The sequence below is a fragment of the Falco punctatus genome (assembly GCF_963210335.1).
Source record: "Falco punctatus genome assembly, chromosome: 1".
In the NCBI taxonomy this organism is placed as follows: domain Eukaryota; kingdom Metazoa; phylum Chordata; class Aves; order Falconiformes; family Falconidae; genus Falco; species Falco punctatus.
In genome coordinates, this window is record NC_137580.1 from 107,572,861 (window position 1) to 107,589,451 (window position 16,591).

At 46.9% G+C, this 16,591-nt stretch overlaps 1 protein-coding gene across 1 annotated transcript; it reads right to left on the reverse strand.

The window, feature by feature from the left end:
- Nucleotides 1-1,915: 1,915 nt before the first annotated feature.
- Nucleotides 1,916-16,506, reverse strand: UNC119 (unc-119 lipid binding chaperone). Its single transcript, XM_080379985.1, has 5 exons — nucleotides 16,311-16,506; nucleotides 6,182-6,295; nucleotides 5,170-5,272; nucleotides 3,303-3,475; nucleotides 1,916-2,420 (listed from the first exon to the last, which is right to left on the reverse strand). Exons 1-5 carry the CDS (start codon nucleotides 16,426-16,428, stop codon nucleotides 2,308-2,310), a joined length of 621 nt encoding a protein of 206 aa, XP_080236111.1. The 5' UTR covers nucleotides 16,429-16,506; the 3' UTR covers nucleotides 1,916-2,307.
- Nucleotides 16,507-16,591: the final 85 nt, after the last annotated feature.

Sequence of the window (16,591 nt, forward strand, 5' to 3'; positions counted from 1 at the left end):
GTGACAATGATACGCTATACAGAGAAGATACTCAGTACAATAACCTAAAAGCCTGCACCAAAATACAACTGCTTTCACCAAAACATACCGAGAAGTATATTTGTTTGAAGCATACATCTGTTTGAAATGTATGACTGGCAATTCTGGGCAAGCACCATTGCTAGAAGAAGTCTTTTGAAAATTTTACACACAGAATTGATGATTATGAACACCAGGTGAGAGTTGAAAGACACCAAAAAAAAACCCTGTATAGGGTGCTAGTTATAAACACACACACTTTCTTCTTCTTGTATCTTTTTTCCTTCAAGATTTGGAACAAAATTTGTAAATACTTAAACTACTTAAACTTGCAAAATCTCATTGAATATATAGAAAATTTAACAGCCCTGATGAAAAAAAAAAAGGGGGTGGAGAGACCTAGACTTTTTGAAACTATTTTAATTTTCAGTAATTATTGTGCTATATAACTGAATGATCAGTAGCTCAAAGCATTGTACAAATACTGAGGAAATTCTTTGTAACTCTCAAACAGCTAAGTAGCTGTAGGCTAATTGTATGATTTAATACATTAGTGACAAAAAGTGATAAATACAAGTCTCATTGTGATAACAGTTACTACAAGATACTAGTGGTGTAAAATCAGTGAACTTTATGAACTTTCTTAGCTATCAGTCTTAAAAGATTCTGTGCTGTAACCTAAACTCACTGCATTTTCTTTAGAAAACTGAATCCTCTTTCAGAAGTAAAGCCAGCCAAGCCAAATACAAATGGTAACACATTAATAGTGACCACAACCCCAGTAAAAGCACAAAAACCTCCCTGTTCTTAGGCAGATGGCTACATTTGGAACCATTTGTAGTTCTGTTTGACTTGGGCTGTGACTAGAAAGATGTTAATCACGACTGGAAATGGTATTTTATAAAAATTATTACAATCACACCTATCTGAGGCTAACATATAATGTTCCACTTAAACTCACAGAATTAGACATGGAGACATCAAGTATTTATAGAAATATCTACAAACTGCCTTTTATTTTTTTTAAGTATCACTGAACTGACCTTCCGAGTAAGGGTTTCATGACAACAGGCTACCCCACGCAGCCTTCTCAGCTTTTGTTTTATTCTTTCAGTGTTGCTACTTCTTTGCACTTCTACCTTTCTAAGAAGCACATGCTGAGAAATGTGGGCAAAACTGGTCTTCTTGCAGAGTCTGAAGAGAGAGCTCTTGCTAAATTTTTGCTGTGCTATAAAGTCCTACATTATTAGACTTAGTTTCACCTGTACTAATATCTGATGCAAAACATTTTTAACAAAGGGAAAACAGTGTCATAACATTCTTCAAGTTCAGATACAGATGGAAAATTGGAAATTCTGCACTCTCCAACTGCCCTAGACAAATGAAAGTGTTGCTCTAACAAGCAGTGCTGAAGCCCTTATCTTAGTATTGAGCAGAGATGTAAGAGAATAGACATAGAAAACATATAGCACAAATAGGCTGAATGTTAGCTATGTAAAAATGGTAAAGCAAGCTGAAACCCTTCAATTTTTCCTGATTATTCTGCAATCAGTTTGCAAAAACTGAATGGGAAATGCTTATGGAGGTTCATAGACCTTCAATGTTATTTTGCCTTCATCTGCAATGTAAAAGGCTGGTACCTGATTAAAAACAGCTCTGTCACTGAGCTACTGGTCTTCATTGAGAGTTTCAGTGTTTCCAAGATTAAACAGAATATTACATAGATGGAACAAAACTAAAGGATGAGATACTCGAACTAATCTAAAGATGAAACTTGCTTTTGCAAGATGTTATGCTCGACATTTTCAACTGGAGGTACAAGACAAATTGACCATGCCTTTGAAGCATTTGCAAAGAGAAACAAATAAACAAAACTGCATTTGCATCCATCCACTCACATGGTTTCTCAGATTACACTCTCAGAAAGCAATCATGTCTTAAAAAGATACTTGAGGGCAAGAACACAAATCTGCAGAATTAGGGCAAAATCCCTCAGGTCCCACAAGGCCATTTTCAAAGGAGACACTTAAAGAACTTAGGGAAGTGGTAGCCAAAGATCATTTAGCATTGTAGAACCACTTAAAGTTCTGAAGAACTAGGTCTGCTTCAAAGCTCAAAAAAGATGAGACTGGCAAATTTAGTCATGAAACTCCTACTGTGGCAAAGAGTCCTGGGTTTGTGGATCCTTGTCCAGTTGACATTGTAGGCAACAGAACAGAAGGTGGTGGTATCCCTGACGACTTTGATAGGAAAGGGAAGGCCAGCACAGGTTGGTTGTCCATCCTGTGCTCAAGGTCCTCCACTGTATGAATAATCTGCCTTGTTGTGCATCACGAGCTTGTTGTCTACAAAGTAGAAACTGTCCGACTGTGTCTCATATGGATGAAGGATCATCTCTCGAACTGCAAGGGGGGGGAAAGAAAAAAAATTAAAAATCAGTTGTGTTACACAGAAGCCCTACCGAGGCAGCACTCTGCATTGGGTTTCAGTTACGTTTAACAGCATTGCTCAGAAAGCAGCAAACTCCCAAGTGAAAAACCAAACCAAGAACCTACCCAAACCGTTTGTTGATAGTATCTTTTAAAGAACTGAAAGATCATCAAAATACATTAAGGCACCACACGTCTAAGTGCTTTACCTAACCACCAAACAATATCACACTAGAATTTGGATGGGGGTTTTGTTTTGGTTTTTTTTTTTAAAAAAAAGGTGATAAAACAGCAAACTCGGGTAAAATTTGCTCTGGTGTGACAATAAGCAAGCAGCGGTGCATTGCTGTATTTCCCACAGACTGTAATATTAGCGCTGACATACATTATTAGGGGTTGTAAAGAATATAAGATCACACAGATTTAGTACTCATGCTATTGTATCTTGGGAGAGAAAATAAAAGTTATGTTCACACTAAAACTAAAATCTCTCAAGCTATCAGTATAGCACATCAAACATTAAAAAGAGAACATAACATTTAAGTCATCCATTTATTGGACACCTTTTTAATCCTATTATTTTCGCTTGTTTTATAACACAATTATCTTTTTTCTCCCTGACAGTGAAGCTTCCCTTTTATGAATTAAAAAAAAAAAAAAAGAAAAAACAACTGTCTGGTGGGTGACAAGACACATGCTACTAGAAAACAAAATCTGTATTAACACAGATCTGAAACTACCTGGAAGTATTTTATCCTACCCACTTTCTACAGACAGCTTTTAAAAAAGGGCTTCCTCAAAACACCTTAGATTAACATCACTGTGTGGTAAACCCAGTAATTAAAGAGAACTTACTGAGATCCTCAGAGAGCTGTGGGAATTCATAGATGTGCTCACAAGTATTTTTGCTGCTGGGGATGCAGAACCCAAATTCAAAATCAAAACTCTTAAGCAACTGATCCCGGAAGTAATGCCTCTCAATCATGCGGAAGTTATTAATGGGTTTGTCCCCTACTGTGAATTCCACCCTGAAAAAGGATAAGACTGAAATGAGCTTTCTTGCTTAAGCAAGATTTGCAACTGTTCCTGAAAGGTAGAAGAGAGCTCTTCTAAAAAAAAGCCAAAAATATAACACAATGGCACTACCAAATTATTATCTCCTCTTTTTCTGAAAGCATGCTACACATGGACACAACATAGGATTACAAATCTAGATTATACTATGTTTTGATTCTTTTTACTCAAAAAAAGGAGAGATGCAAGACGATTTTACAATCTTAAACTCATCTTCAGTGAGGGAAAGATCCCTCCACCCATACTGAACAGGCACTTCACTAGGAGTTGCTTTGAAGTTTCACAGAAGTTAATTCTTCTGATGGGTATCAAAAACAAGCCAGAGCTACAGAAAATGGTTTTCTGTTCTTGCTCGGTAAATGGCAAAGGGGGACAAGTTTCAGCCAGCACTATATTCAAGTACCTTTTCCCAAGAAGCATGACCTCTTGGAGAAGACAGGTAATAGTTACACAGGATACACTATAAGTAAAAGCCAGGAAGGCACAGTTACTAGTTTGGCACAAACCAAAAGTATTTACCATTTTAACCAAACAGTGGCCAAAGAGGTGCTAATTGGTATATAAGTAGCTTTAACTTTTCTTCCAAAACAAAATCTAAATGTCACATCTTTAAGATTAGCAGAAAGCAGTAATGGCAACCTTACTCTAAGTACATTCTCTGACAACAAATTTTAATTTTTTTGCTGAATTAACTGAATAATACTGAATTTTAATCAAGCTTGAAAATCATTTTTTTTAAGTGAGGCTACTGTACATCACTTATGACATATACATTTGCTGCTGAAGGGATCTATCAAACTGCACTCCAATGTGGATCCAAACTATACCTGAAACAAATCAGTTTGTGCTAGAAACTGTTGCTCAATTATAGTATTATGGACTTAATGACATAAAGAACCTGCCATGCTATGACCCATATCCTTCTAAAAGCTCCACTAAAGACAAAGCAGCCCAACAGTCTGCTCTTTGGAGGGCCAAAAGGGGAAATACAAGCTGAAAATTGCATCTCCACATGCATGCTTTTTAACTGCAGGTAACTCCGTAGTTAGTAGTAAGTTAGTAGTGATAGTGTCGTTAGCAGTAATCTCTACTAACTTTTACTAAAGAAACAATACACTATGACACTTGTATTATAGTAGCAACAACTTTGGCTTAAAGCTTTACAGAAAGACGCTTTAGGTGTCACATTTTGGTGTGGTTTCTTGATGGATGCAAGCAGTACTACCAGATAGGTCAAAGATCATTCCGGTGCACAAAGCGCCAAACATTACTTCACCATTTCATGTGCATCTATGGATTAATGTTTTGGGAGGAATGCAGCGTGCAAGGCTGCAGACACAACTTTGATGCTGGCAGAGCCTCTGACAAACAAACTATAACGCACAGAAAAGAGCTGGAATACCTCAGTAGTCTTATTTTGCCCCTTTAGCATTCATCTCCTCAACACCATGCCTATCCCTGAGGTAAATAAGCAAGCTACAGGGATGGAGAAAGCAAGGCAGCCAGCAAAGATGTTTGGACATCTTTATAATAACAAAAGGTCCCTATTAAATCAACTCACTGACAGGATCAACAAGCAAAAGCCATTTTTTATAATATTTCAGTTGTTTCCTGTACTAGAAAAAACAGCACAGGAGCAACTACTTACGTGGCTCCCACTTGCCGAAGTCTAAGAAAAGCTGGAGTAAACTGGTAGCGTACAAACCGTCCAGCATTGGGGTCAATGTCCTTCTTGTCATTGTGTTCACGTTCTGGAAAAGCGCAAAGTAAAGCTCCGTCACAGCCGTTTGAGAAACAGAAACTCGGTGAAAATACTTGCAATCACGCATTATTGAGTCGTATAGCCAGGAAACTGTTCTGAGAAAGCCTGATGATGTGCTTACCCTCTTCTTATCCTCTCTGAGGCATCTACTACCGGTCACTCAGAGACAGAGTATTGCAAGACGGCCCTTTGGGTTGATACACTTCTTTTGAAGTGACTTACTGCTCCTACCTCCGATTCAGGATTGCAGCAAGACTCTGACCAAGCCATTTCCCCTTAGCACATCTGGTTTGCTATCTATAAACTACAGAAAACTTCCTCTCACCTGCAGGAAGATGGGGAAGATTTAAAAGAGCGCTTGATCAAGAAAAGAACAGTTGCCCTGGTTTTTGATTACCACTGGCAACAGGTAACACTTTGACAGTTTCAGGTAACACCTAAAAATTACGAAGAAAAAAAATACGCACATTTTCAGTTTGTCTGATTTGCACAACTGAAAAAGTTTCTTGCTTTTGCAAATACCATTTTCCTGACTCCTGAGTGAAAGATACTAACAGTTAAACTATGTACAGGGTACTCTAGCTGATGAACAGCCAAGAAACGAACACACGGTGATCTCCTCCTCCTCTGCTTCTGTTTACAACATCCATCTGTCCTTTCTCATCACAGATGGCAATCATAGGAATACAGCAGCAATGAGTTCTGTTCACTGTGTTGGTACAAAGGGACACCTGAATAGTATTTCTGCTGCAAGCTGGGACTCTAGCCCCTCTTGCAGTTGAGAGCATCTCCTACTTGGGGGGAAATGTATTGAGTAGAAGGAGTGGGAAAAGGCAAAAGGAAGCCGACACAAGCATTTGTTTGTTTGTGAAAAGAGTTATTTTGTGTGTGCACTCACCTGAAGCTGCTGGTTTGGTGATTTCAAACAAGACTGTGCCAGATTCCATGTCCCGGATTTTGAACCTGGTGAAGTCTATCTTGTAAACATTTTCCTCTGGAGTGCACAAATAATCTGCAGAGGAAAGCAAAATTACATGAAGGCTGCCCAAATTTACCAGGTATTTCTGGCTATTCTTCAGAGGGCACAACCAGCAGCAAGAGCAGCCCAAATGCATCTCCACTACTACCCTGGGTTTAATCCAAATCTATGAAGACAGTCTCAGTTCTGAATGTTCACACCTGGTGGTGTGTGTCCTGTGTCCCTGCTGGGACAGGACAGGGAAAAGGCTTCTCTCCCCCAGCACTGGGAGGTCATCGCCTTTTTTTCGAAGCCTGTGCCAACACCTCCTGCATCCATTTCCCCACAGGGTATTGAGAATAGTCAGCACCGCCATGAAATCCCAGCCTTTTCAGTGTAAGAGGCTTTGCCTGTTTTAAAAACTGCCCTCTGGCAGAATGCAAGTGCTAAGCAGCTTTGTGAGCCCTAAGCTGCCTGCACTTAACTGGAACAGGAGTGTCCTCCCTTGTGCCACCTCCCCTGGCTCCAGACCTCTGCAAAGCACTCCACCAGCACTTGTCCCATGCAAGACTTCTTTTTTTTCCTCAGCACTGAAAATAGTGTTGAAGCCTTTCCCTGAATTAGGAGAACAGCCTGGGAACAGATCCCTTCCCTGCTTCCACCAGAGTTGGGAGAAAGCCATTGTTCCTGGCTTCAGCCTTGCTGTGCCCGGGGACAGCTTCCTGGCCTTGGTATCCACCTCCTCTCTGGGGAAAGAGCAGTGGTACTTCATTTGCATTGCACGTATAAACACAGAAGGAACGCTGCTCCGATAACGAACTTTATCATGACAAATCTACATAAATGTTGTATGTCTACAAGCCAGGTGTGGTTTTGAATGACTGTGCATCTGCCTGTTGAAGGAGACTTGTTTTGGAGATTCTAAGGTGAAAGTAATACTTTAACATTCTAATTCTAAGCCCTTTCTCAGCCACTAATTCCTGCTGTTAGTCTGAATTAATAATTTATTTCTGTCTGCTTTCCTATTTCTAAAATTCAAATACATCCATTCACCTCAGGCTTATTCAATGACTACAAGAAAACAAGTTACAGCGAACTCAGAGATCACACCAGCCCACTACAACCCTACTTCAGCCAGATCAGTAGGTACGATTCAGGTACCTACATTATGGCTGGGGGTTATAGTTCATGGGCAGTGGTTAGCACACCCCATAGATAAGGAGTTAAGAAAAGATTGCTGCGGCAGCGTAAAACATCCCCAACGCCACACACTGTGACTACCAGGCATCAGGGCTCTCATGCTGGGCTCTGTAATTACAGAAATCAGGTCCCTCTGTAGCAAGAGACCAAGATAGCTGCAGTCAGAAATAAATGAAAGATTGCTCCTAGGTGCTGCTGAGCATGGCCTGCACGTCTAGCGCCTGTACTTCCCTAGAAGCCTGTCATTCTTTGCAAATCTTAACTGGGAGAACCATCGAAGTGCTCACTGGTACAAGGAACAGAGGTGTTCAACATGCTCTCTGAAGTTTTACTGCTCTCCATCATCACCACCATATGGAGGATGCTCAAAGGAACAGGCTTGAAGAAAGGGGACTGTATTCAAAGCATCTCTGGCATTTGGCAGGGAGGTCTCCCTTTCCTACCAACACTGCGCCAAGCAAAACTAGCTCCAGTACCCATGCTATCAGGAAGAACAAGAATAAAAGCTCAACCTTTTTACTACCACAAGAAAATGCAAGCCTACTGTTAGAAGAAATAGCCTAAGAACTGCACAAAATTGTCTTTTCCGTCTTCAACAGTAGCCAGGGAGTTGGGACAGAAATTTAAACCAACCCCTTGCCTTAAGCACCAACATTTAGCAATCCGCGAGTAGATGTCCTGCAATTACACAATGATTTTAGGTTCTAACACACCAGCCAGCCCAAATTCTTAACTCATCCCACAAGTTCCCTGCTCCAAGCAGCCACATGCAAAACTCAAATTGACAGCAGCAGGCACAGCTTCCCACAGTGCCGGCTTCACCTCCCTCGGCCCACGGCCACGCTGGGACCAGCTGCTCTCCATGAAGGCAAGGAGCTGTACCAGAACAGGCTGGCCAGTCTCCTGGGAGCCCAGGACACCTTCCCTAGAGCACGCAGGCAAGCCTGAAGCCGCGTTTGTCTGCAAGTTAATTATTAAGTGTTTTTACTCCTGCAGAATTCCTGCCCATCCAGCACCATGGCAACAGCTTTATCCCCCTCCTTGGCAGCAGCCTTGCTGCAATAACAGTGTCCATGACTCATCTGGAGGAGAGGAGTGCCAAGCAGCGCCACCGAAGAGGAGTAAACCCCAGGCAGCATCCCCACCAGGCTCCTGCTCATTGATGTTTGCACCCCTGCCCTACATTTTCCAACTCTTTTTTGCACTGAAAATATTTTAAACCTTTTTTTTTTTTTAAATCAACATGCCAGAATCTAACTGGATGACATCTGGGAATATTAGCTGCCAGAGTACTGCAATCAAGTGTTTTTTCCTCCTCTGGCAGCGCCCAGTCTCCTAGCAGGAAAAAAAAAAAAAAAAGAAAAAAAGGGGTATATATTCTTCTCAGTTTGTATTGCATTTGCTTGCTGCAATTCCTGTTAAAACAAACAAAGTAGCCACATGCTGGTTTTTTCCCTGTACATAAGACACTGGAAGGTCTTACTGGGAATGGGCTGCTTGCAATTGGCAGATACTTCTGCTTAGCTGAGCACTGTCACATTTGCTAATCTCATCCCATACATACTTATTTTTAAATTACTGTAGGGCCCAGTTGCCCACACTTCCATGACGCACTTAAATGTATCATCTGCTTTCATTATCCTAATTCACCGTCACCACAATTTGGGGAACGGAGGCAGCATCCACGTCTATTTCAGTTAGACATAAGGCAGCTCAAACCTCCACCAAGTGGGTCATTTACCAGAAAGGTAGGCTTGGTCTCTCAGCACAGAATTTTGTCATTATTCCACTTCCCCTGAAGCAAGTTGCGTTGTTTCCCCGTTAATAACTAAATAATCATGGTGTACTGGCCTGATTCAGGGCTGGCAGAGGGCACACTCCGAACAAGGGATGAAGGGATGGACGCATCTGCACAGCTTAGGAATCCCAGCAGGTTGGCTTTTGTCCCGAAGTACCCACATTAAATAGTGCAAAAAAGGTCACAGAAGAGAAGCGTTTCCTACTCCTTCCAAAAGCCCAGTGAATCCCCATATCCCAGACCTCCATACCCAAACCCTTCCTGGGAAGAGTTGTCAACCGAGTTGAACTTGTTCTCAAAGCAGAGAGCAAACTCTTGCAACATGCCCAAATGCAGGCAAGGAATGAGCAGCTACTTCTCACTCACACATCACTGTTCCTACTGGCTCCTCTGCAGCTTCTTTCCCATAATCTCCATACCATGCCCAATGATTTGCAACTCCCCACTCTTAGAGACATGTTCTATCTTAACCCCTACCATGGTTTTGAAGAGTAGTGACACTGTGGTGATCTCAGGAAGCAGTGGAGGTGATGGACTTCCTGAGCCAGACACAATGGATTCCTTCAGGAATTCTCTTGTTCCCTTTGTATGAAAAAGTGACTTCAAACCCCCAAACAGTGATCTGTAGCAAGACATTCATTAAACTCTAGCTTTGTTATCAGAAACAGTGGATGCTCATTCCCTGTTTAGAGCTCTGAGGTGGTACCTCTGCTGCCCAATCCAGAGGAGAGCCGGTCCTCATCCAGGAAACCTTCCTCCCCTCCCAAATCCAACCAAGATTGCAAAAGGCACCAGCAAAACAGCCTAGACAATGACAGCAGGCACTGCCCATTCTTCTGTGAACAATGGTACACTGTGAACCCTGGTGCGTATTTCCAGCCATGTATTTTAGCAAGCTGGTGTTACAAAGGAGCACAAAAGGTGAGGGATAATACAGTGCCAGATAATACAAGAAGAAAGCTAATGAAGGCACTTTCCCCTCCTGCCCTCTCCCTGTTATTTCAGTCATCCAATGGATGAGATTAGGTGTTTGATCCTCATCAGAGAAAGCTAAAAGTCAGTCCTCTATTTTCAGATTTCCTTTGCAACCACCCCACCAGGCACATTTTATTAAGAGGAGTTCACACGCAATAGGGTTAAGCACTCCTTGTTGTACTTCTTTTAAGACCCCTTCTCTGCAACCAGGAGAAAGCACGTGTCCCCTCTCACAGACATTACAGATATTTCTGTGGTGCTCATCAGAGCGTCTAAGCTCAGATCGGGCTCCTATTTTAAGGCTTTAATAACCCACAAAGGAAAGCCCCGTGTACCTGGGGTAAGCAAGAGCTCAAAACCTGGTCGTGAAAATGGGTGTAAATCAAGAGGATGCTGTACAAGCAACTGATGTAACAGCAGTGACTTGTAATAGGGACGTCTCTCCCCAACACAGGCAATAACAAGAATTTGGGGAATGAGAAGGGTTCTGTAGCTATGCAAGCCTATTTCTTAACATGTATTAGCCACCAAGGTCAGAAGCTATTTTGAAGACAACTCCCAAGACATAAGCCAGGTATAAAGCAAAGACAACTGCAGATGAATTGCTGGGAGCTGGAGATTAGGAGATTATCAGATTGAAGAGTCTCAGGAGGAAGCGAGCAAAAATAGCACGAACCCCGTGAAGAGGCAGAGCAGTGACGCAGGACAGAGTGCAAGACCTTGAGGGGAAGGCAGGGCAAGTTCCAAGCGGTATTGATATGCCTGCTTAGACACCTGGAGTTCAATTAAAGAAAAAAGAAACCATTTCCCCTGCCCTCTGCATCAGCAGTTCAAGTCCTGTAAAGAGAGGGCAGAGAAACAAGCTAAACCAGCCAGGATCTGCTCCCTTCCTGAAGCCCTAGGTTTTGCATAAGCAAAGCCAGTGGGGGCAAGGAGAGGGAGGCATCTGCAGCCCTCCCACCCAGCTCATTAATTAGGCTGCTGTGAATGCCCCAGAAGAAAAAATCTCGCACCAGAAGGATCCCATGGGAGTTATTCCCCAGCGGCACATTTACTGACCAACCCTGTGAATGAAGCAGAGGGCTGCATCCCAGCAGGCTCCGAGCTGGGGCATTTACAGGGTCCCCATAGCCCCTAAGGTGTACCCACCTGGCAGCGTGCCTTGCCACACGATGCACCCAGTCCCACCGCACGGCTCACCAGACTGCTTTTTGTGGAAGCCAGCTCATTATTTTTTTTTCTTTTTTAACTAGAGCTTTCCAGACTTCACCCTCTCACAATTAATTTGATCACAGCCCTCCAGCCCTTGTTAAGGAAGGATGGAGCTGCTCTTCTCCCATCCCCATGGCATCCAAACACTCTTTCCTGCCCCCTTGTTCACGCTGATGGCACTCAGATCTGAAACCACCTGCACAACATTAACAAAACCAGCTCACTTGGCTCTTATACAGGGCTAAGCCAAAGCAGTCGAGCCCTGCCCAAACCCCCAGGATGACTCCCCCAGCACATGCCACAGCTCCCCCCTTACCTTTGCCATCTCCACCAGGGATGGCCCAAACCCACAACACCGGCAGAAGGAGGAACCCACTCAGCTGCCAGCCCAGCACCCCCTGCTACACGCACACCATGTGTGCTGCCCCTGGGAATCTTAACAGTCCATATTGTACTGTGAGACTACTGAAAAAACCCTTCATCTATGCAACACTTCGAGTTATGTGTTATCACAAAGCCTTGAAAGGGTTCATAATGTATGTGGTGCTGCTGAGGAAAGGAGTCACGGGTGTGAGCAGCTTGGCATAGCTCTGGAATATCGCTCTGTGACAAGAAATCAGCATACCAAAATGCTTTTTTACACATCACAACCCTGGACAACCCAGAACAGTGATTCATTAACCTGTCACAAACACCCCCAGTTAATCAGAGCTCCTAATACAATAATTTTTCCCAATGAATTGGGGAAGGAAAGTCACGGTCCACGAGCAGCTTTGCAGACTGATTCGCCCACATCAGCTTCCCATTAATGCTACAGGGAAACTGGTATGAGAGTCACCCACGGAAGGTCTGCCCCGACCCACCCGTCAAGGCAGCCCTCTGCCAAGCTGGCCTTTAGCTAAAGCTGCCAGAAGCCTCAAAGAAATCCTAAATGACAGCTCGGGGAAGAGATTAGCTTCAGAAATGATTGTGTGTTCCTTATTCTTAGGTTTTGTTCTGTAGTTGTTTCCAAGTATGTAATCAATTATTTAACCCTTCGGTTTGCTCAAATAAAATAAGCCTTAGAAGAAAGCTTAAAATATAAGCTTTAATCTAGTATTACAGACAATCTGTACAGGTGCCTGAAGCTGCGATAAGCAGGGCAGCCCTCAGAGGCTGCAGCTTGCTATTCGTTACCTGTCTGTTTGAAGCCTGGCACTATTGCTGGCAAAAGGCGATGGTGTTACAAGGGCTCTAATACCTTTCCGCTGACCGCTGATGACTCTGACCCCAAAGATGGAGGAAAAAATTGAAGCTCTGCTTGAATTCACTTTGCCCTGCAGCTAACGTGGGAGTAGCACAGCATGACCCAGCAAAGCTGTGGTCAAAGACAGGAGGGAAGGTGGCTGGCTCCACGAGGTAGGGACGTGGCATTCACAGCCACCAGCATCCCAATGACTGCAGACAGACTCCTCCGCTCCTCTGGCTGCTTCGATAATTAATTGCAATTTGAACTGGGCTCAGCCCCGTTCCTTTGCCACATAAATTAACCACATCATAAGGTTTTTCCTCTTTTTGTAACCGCAGTTGTGTGAGCAAGTAACAAATCTTGCTAATTGCAAAGAAAATGGTTCATTTGCTTTACACCTCATCCAGCTGGAGCAGCGCCAGAGCCAGCCCAGCCAAAAGGCCCAGATATTCCAGGGCAGCACCCCAGAGCCACCAGGCTGGACCCCAGCGTGCCCATAAACGTTGTGGCCCTGGAATTGCTGGAGAATTTAATATTGAAAGGATGTAGCATATGCAGGACAGTTTGCACAACTCCCCCTTTAAGCTTATTAGAAGCACATTAAGAGCAGAGCCCAGCTGGCTCTTCTGGCTGGTAGCACAGGGGGTTTCTCTGGGTTAGCAGTAAACGTGGTTTTGCCACAGAGCCACATCCCGCATCTCCACCCTCCTGACCCGAGACATTTAACATTTGGTTATTTATCAGGTGCACCTACTGGAAAAGCCCAGCTGTGTTTCCTGGTGAAAAAGCAAGGGATTTCCCTAGACCCAAATCCCAGAGGAGGGCTAGCAGCCCACCTGCCTGGTCAACAAGTAGCAACCACCAAGCAGCTACTTGGCTCCACGGAGATCTGGCTCTTCCAGGTCTGAAGGGTGAGCAGATTTGACCAGTCCACTAGGAAGTACCAAGGAGCTCCGCAGCAGGCAGAGCAAGCGTAAGACGGCAAACCCTGGCTCCAAAAGAGCATCTGCAAGATCAGCATGCCCCAGGCCCATCCAGGGCTGCAAAGGCCCCCCCGGGTGGGAACATGCCCTGTTGCCGCGGGCAGCCATGCCACAAGTTCCTTTTGCAGCCAGATCCAGACCGTACTCCACGCAGGAGCTAGGATTCTGCCTCTTCCCACACAAGCTAGAAGGCCATTCAGAAACATACAGGCTACTCATGGTGTAAGCATCTCTAAAACCACGTTCCTGTGGTACCAAGCCCTCCCCTAACATGGTTGATCCTGGGCTTCATTTGCTGAAGCAATCTTCAAATGTGGCCAGGCCACACCAGGCAGCACACAGCTCAGCCGCAGTCCCTCAACAGTGCAAGCGACCCACAAATTTGGATGAAGATGGCTTATACTCCACCTGGAACAACAATGGACTACCAGGACATTTCTGCTGCAACCCCACCACCAACTCGCCCTTCAGCTTCCAGCTTTCTGGAGCACCATGACTTTGGGCATCAAAACCAGAGCTGGTGAACAGGGCATCATGTTTGCCCTGACTCAGCATCTCCAAGAGAGAGGTTGGGGCTGGGGTAGCCATGAATTTGTCTCCCACAGTCTGGTCCTTTCTCCTCCCTGCAGCACCCTCCACTCGGAGCAGAAGACTGGAACAGTTGCACATCAGTATTTTTGGCAGTTTGTTTTTAAGAACTTGCACATGGAAATGAGGAAAGGCCACAGAATGCCCCAAATAATCATTACGTGTTCAGGGTGAGAAAAATACTGTTGTATCTTTGCTCCCTGTGTTAAACCCATCAGGTAGAAAGCTGAGCTTGAGAAAGGGTGCTACAAAACGTTGCTGGGTATGCTCGATGCAGATGTATCGTATACCTGTATCCTCAAACGCTCGCTGAGGATTTCAGGTGCAGAGAGCATTTCGTGGCCCACATGCATGCAGCAGAACAGACAAGCACATCCCATGGGAAGGCACTACCCAAAGCCCAGCACAGCGCCTGGCTCCTATTTGGCATGACCCATCCACACCTGCTGTACTACCCTCGTACCAGCAAGCCTCATAGCAGGAGGGGAGCAAAACATTTTCATGCATTTCACACCTTCCCCATGCTCCAAAGCGTGCTGCTCCTTGGTTGGAAGAGGCAGGTGACAAGCCACTCCGTTCCCAGCCTGGCTCTGAAGCCAGAGTAACCAGCTCAGTCTTCCTTGCACCCTGGGGAGGCAGATGCTTACAGAGAGCCACGCACCATCCACGCTGGCCAGAGTGATGCCACGCAAGGTCTGCACGCCCCAGAGCAAGGGTGTGGGGTGGCCATGTGCCTGCAGCCCCTCCAGATAGCACTGCCGAGGGCAGGGACATGCAGGCTACCATAAAGCAAGTACCCAAAGTGTTCAACGCAGCCATTGCTTGGATTTACCTTCTAACTGCTGCTCCTCTGAGCACGCTGGCAGTACGTTCCAGCGCCTGCTGCACCGCTCTGCCTGCTACAGGCCGGGGATTTCAGGGCCTGGGCAGGGCTTCACGCCACTGCAGCCCCTCAGAGCATCTCAGCAGCTGGGAGAAGGGGACCCAAGGACCCACCAGCAGCAGCAGCCCCTCTTTCAGAGGAGCCTCCGTAACCCCTTTCTGCGGGCTAACCCTGAGCCCCACAGGGCTTTCCCCCCACCCTGCTCACCATGGGCACGCACCAAGGCTCACAGCCGCATCCTTCCCCCCCAGGGCTCATCACACCGCAGGGACACGCAACCTGCTCTCAGGCCACCATGTCACAGAGCCCACCAAGGCAGAGCGAAGCAGGGCCGGCCAGGCCAGCCCCCTCCTCCCTGCCAGCAGCGCTCTCCCCCTGCCCAACCTGCTGCCCGCAGGGACCACCCGCAGGTCCCTGGGCATGCAAAAAGGCCTTTTTGGGGGCAGCGGGGCAGACCACCCCTGGGCATCGCTGAGGCCAGGCTGGGGTGAGCCACATGCCTCCTACCTGCCCGGTGTGCTGTAACCATGACAGGTCCAACGCTGCCGTCGCCACCGCGCAGGCAGCTGCCTGGTCCCAGCCGAGCTGCTCTGCCAAGCACAACAAACCCGCCAGCTCGCGCGCTCCCGCCCCTGCCGGCCCCCGAGGATGCTCTCAGGACCAGTGGTGCTATACTGGGGGGCTGCAGGATAGGTCTGCAATGAAGCCTCCCCCTCCACGCTGCGGTCACAGATTCAGCCTGTCCCCCACCTCTACACCAGCCCCACAGTTGTGGACATGGGCTGGGGGCTCAGCTTGGCCCAGCCCTGCGTGCAGGGGGCACAGGCACGGAAAGGGGTGATGGGGGGGAGCAGCGGGGACGATCTCACCACTGACCTTCGACCCCCGGGGCGGGGGGCTGCTCCACAGCCTGTGCAACCCTGGGCTCGCAGGGAGGGCAGCATCCTCAGCCCCGAGCCTCGGGTCCGGGCATCCCCCGCCAGGCGGCCGGTCCCTGCTCCATCGGTGGCACCCAAACCCCAGGGACACCTCCGTGGTCCCCGGGGAGGGGGGGACCGGCTTCCCTACCCCCCCACCCCACCCCTCAGGGGCCGTTACCGCCGCGCCAGCCCCAAGGAGCCACGGTCCCCATCCCCTGCGCCCCCGGGGCTGGGCACACAGGCGCCCCCCGACCCCCAGGCAGCCCCCTCCCCGGCACGCACCGCTGGTGACCCGCTGCAGCCCCAGCACATCGTCGGGCCCGATGAGCGCCTTGCGGCCCAGCTCCTCCTCGGTGCGCGCCGCCGCCGCCCCGGCCCCGCCGCTCTTTTTCACCTTCATGGCCCCGCCGCCGCCGCCGCTGTGAGCGGCCCCGGCCCCGCTGCGCGCCGCCGCCGGCCCCGCCGCACCGGGAGGGGCATCACCGCCCCGCCCGCCCCGCGGCCCGCCCCCGCGCCACCGGCGGGGGGGGCACTGCTACCCGGAGGGGGGTGCATGGCCCCAC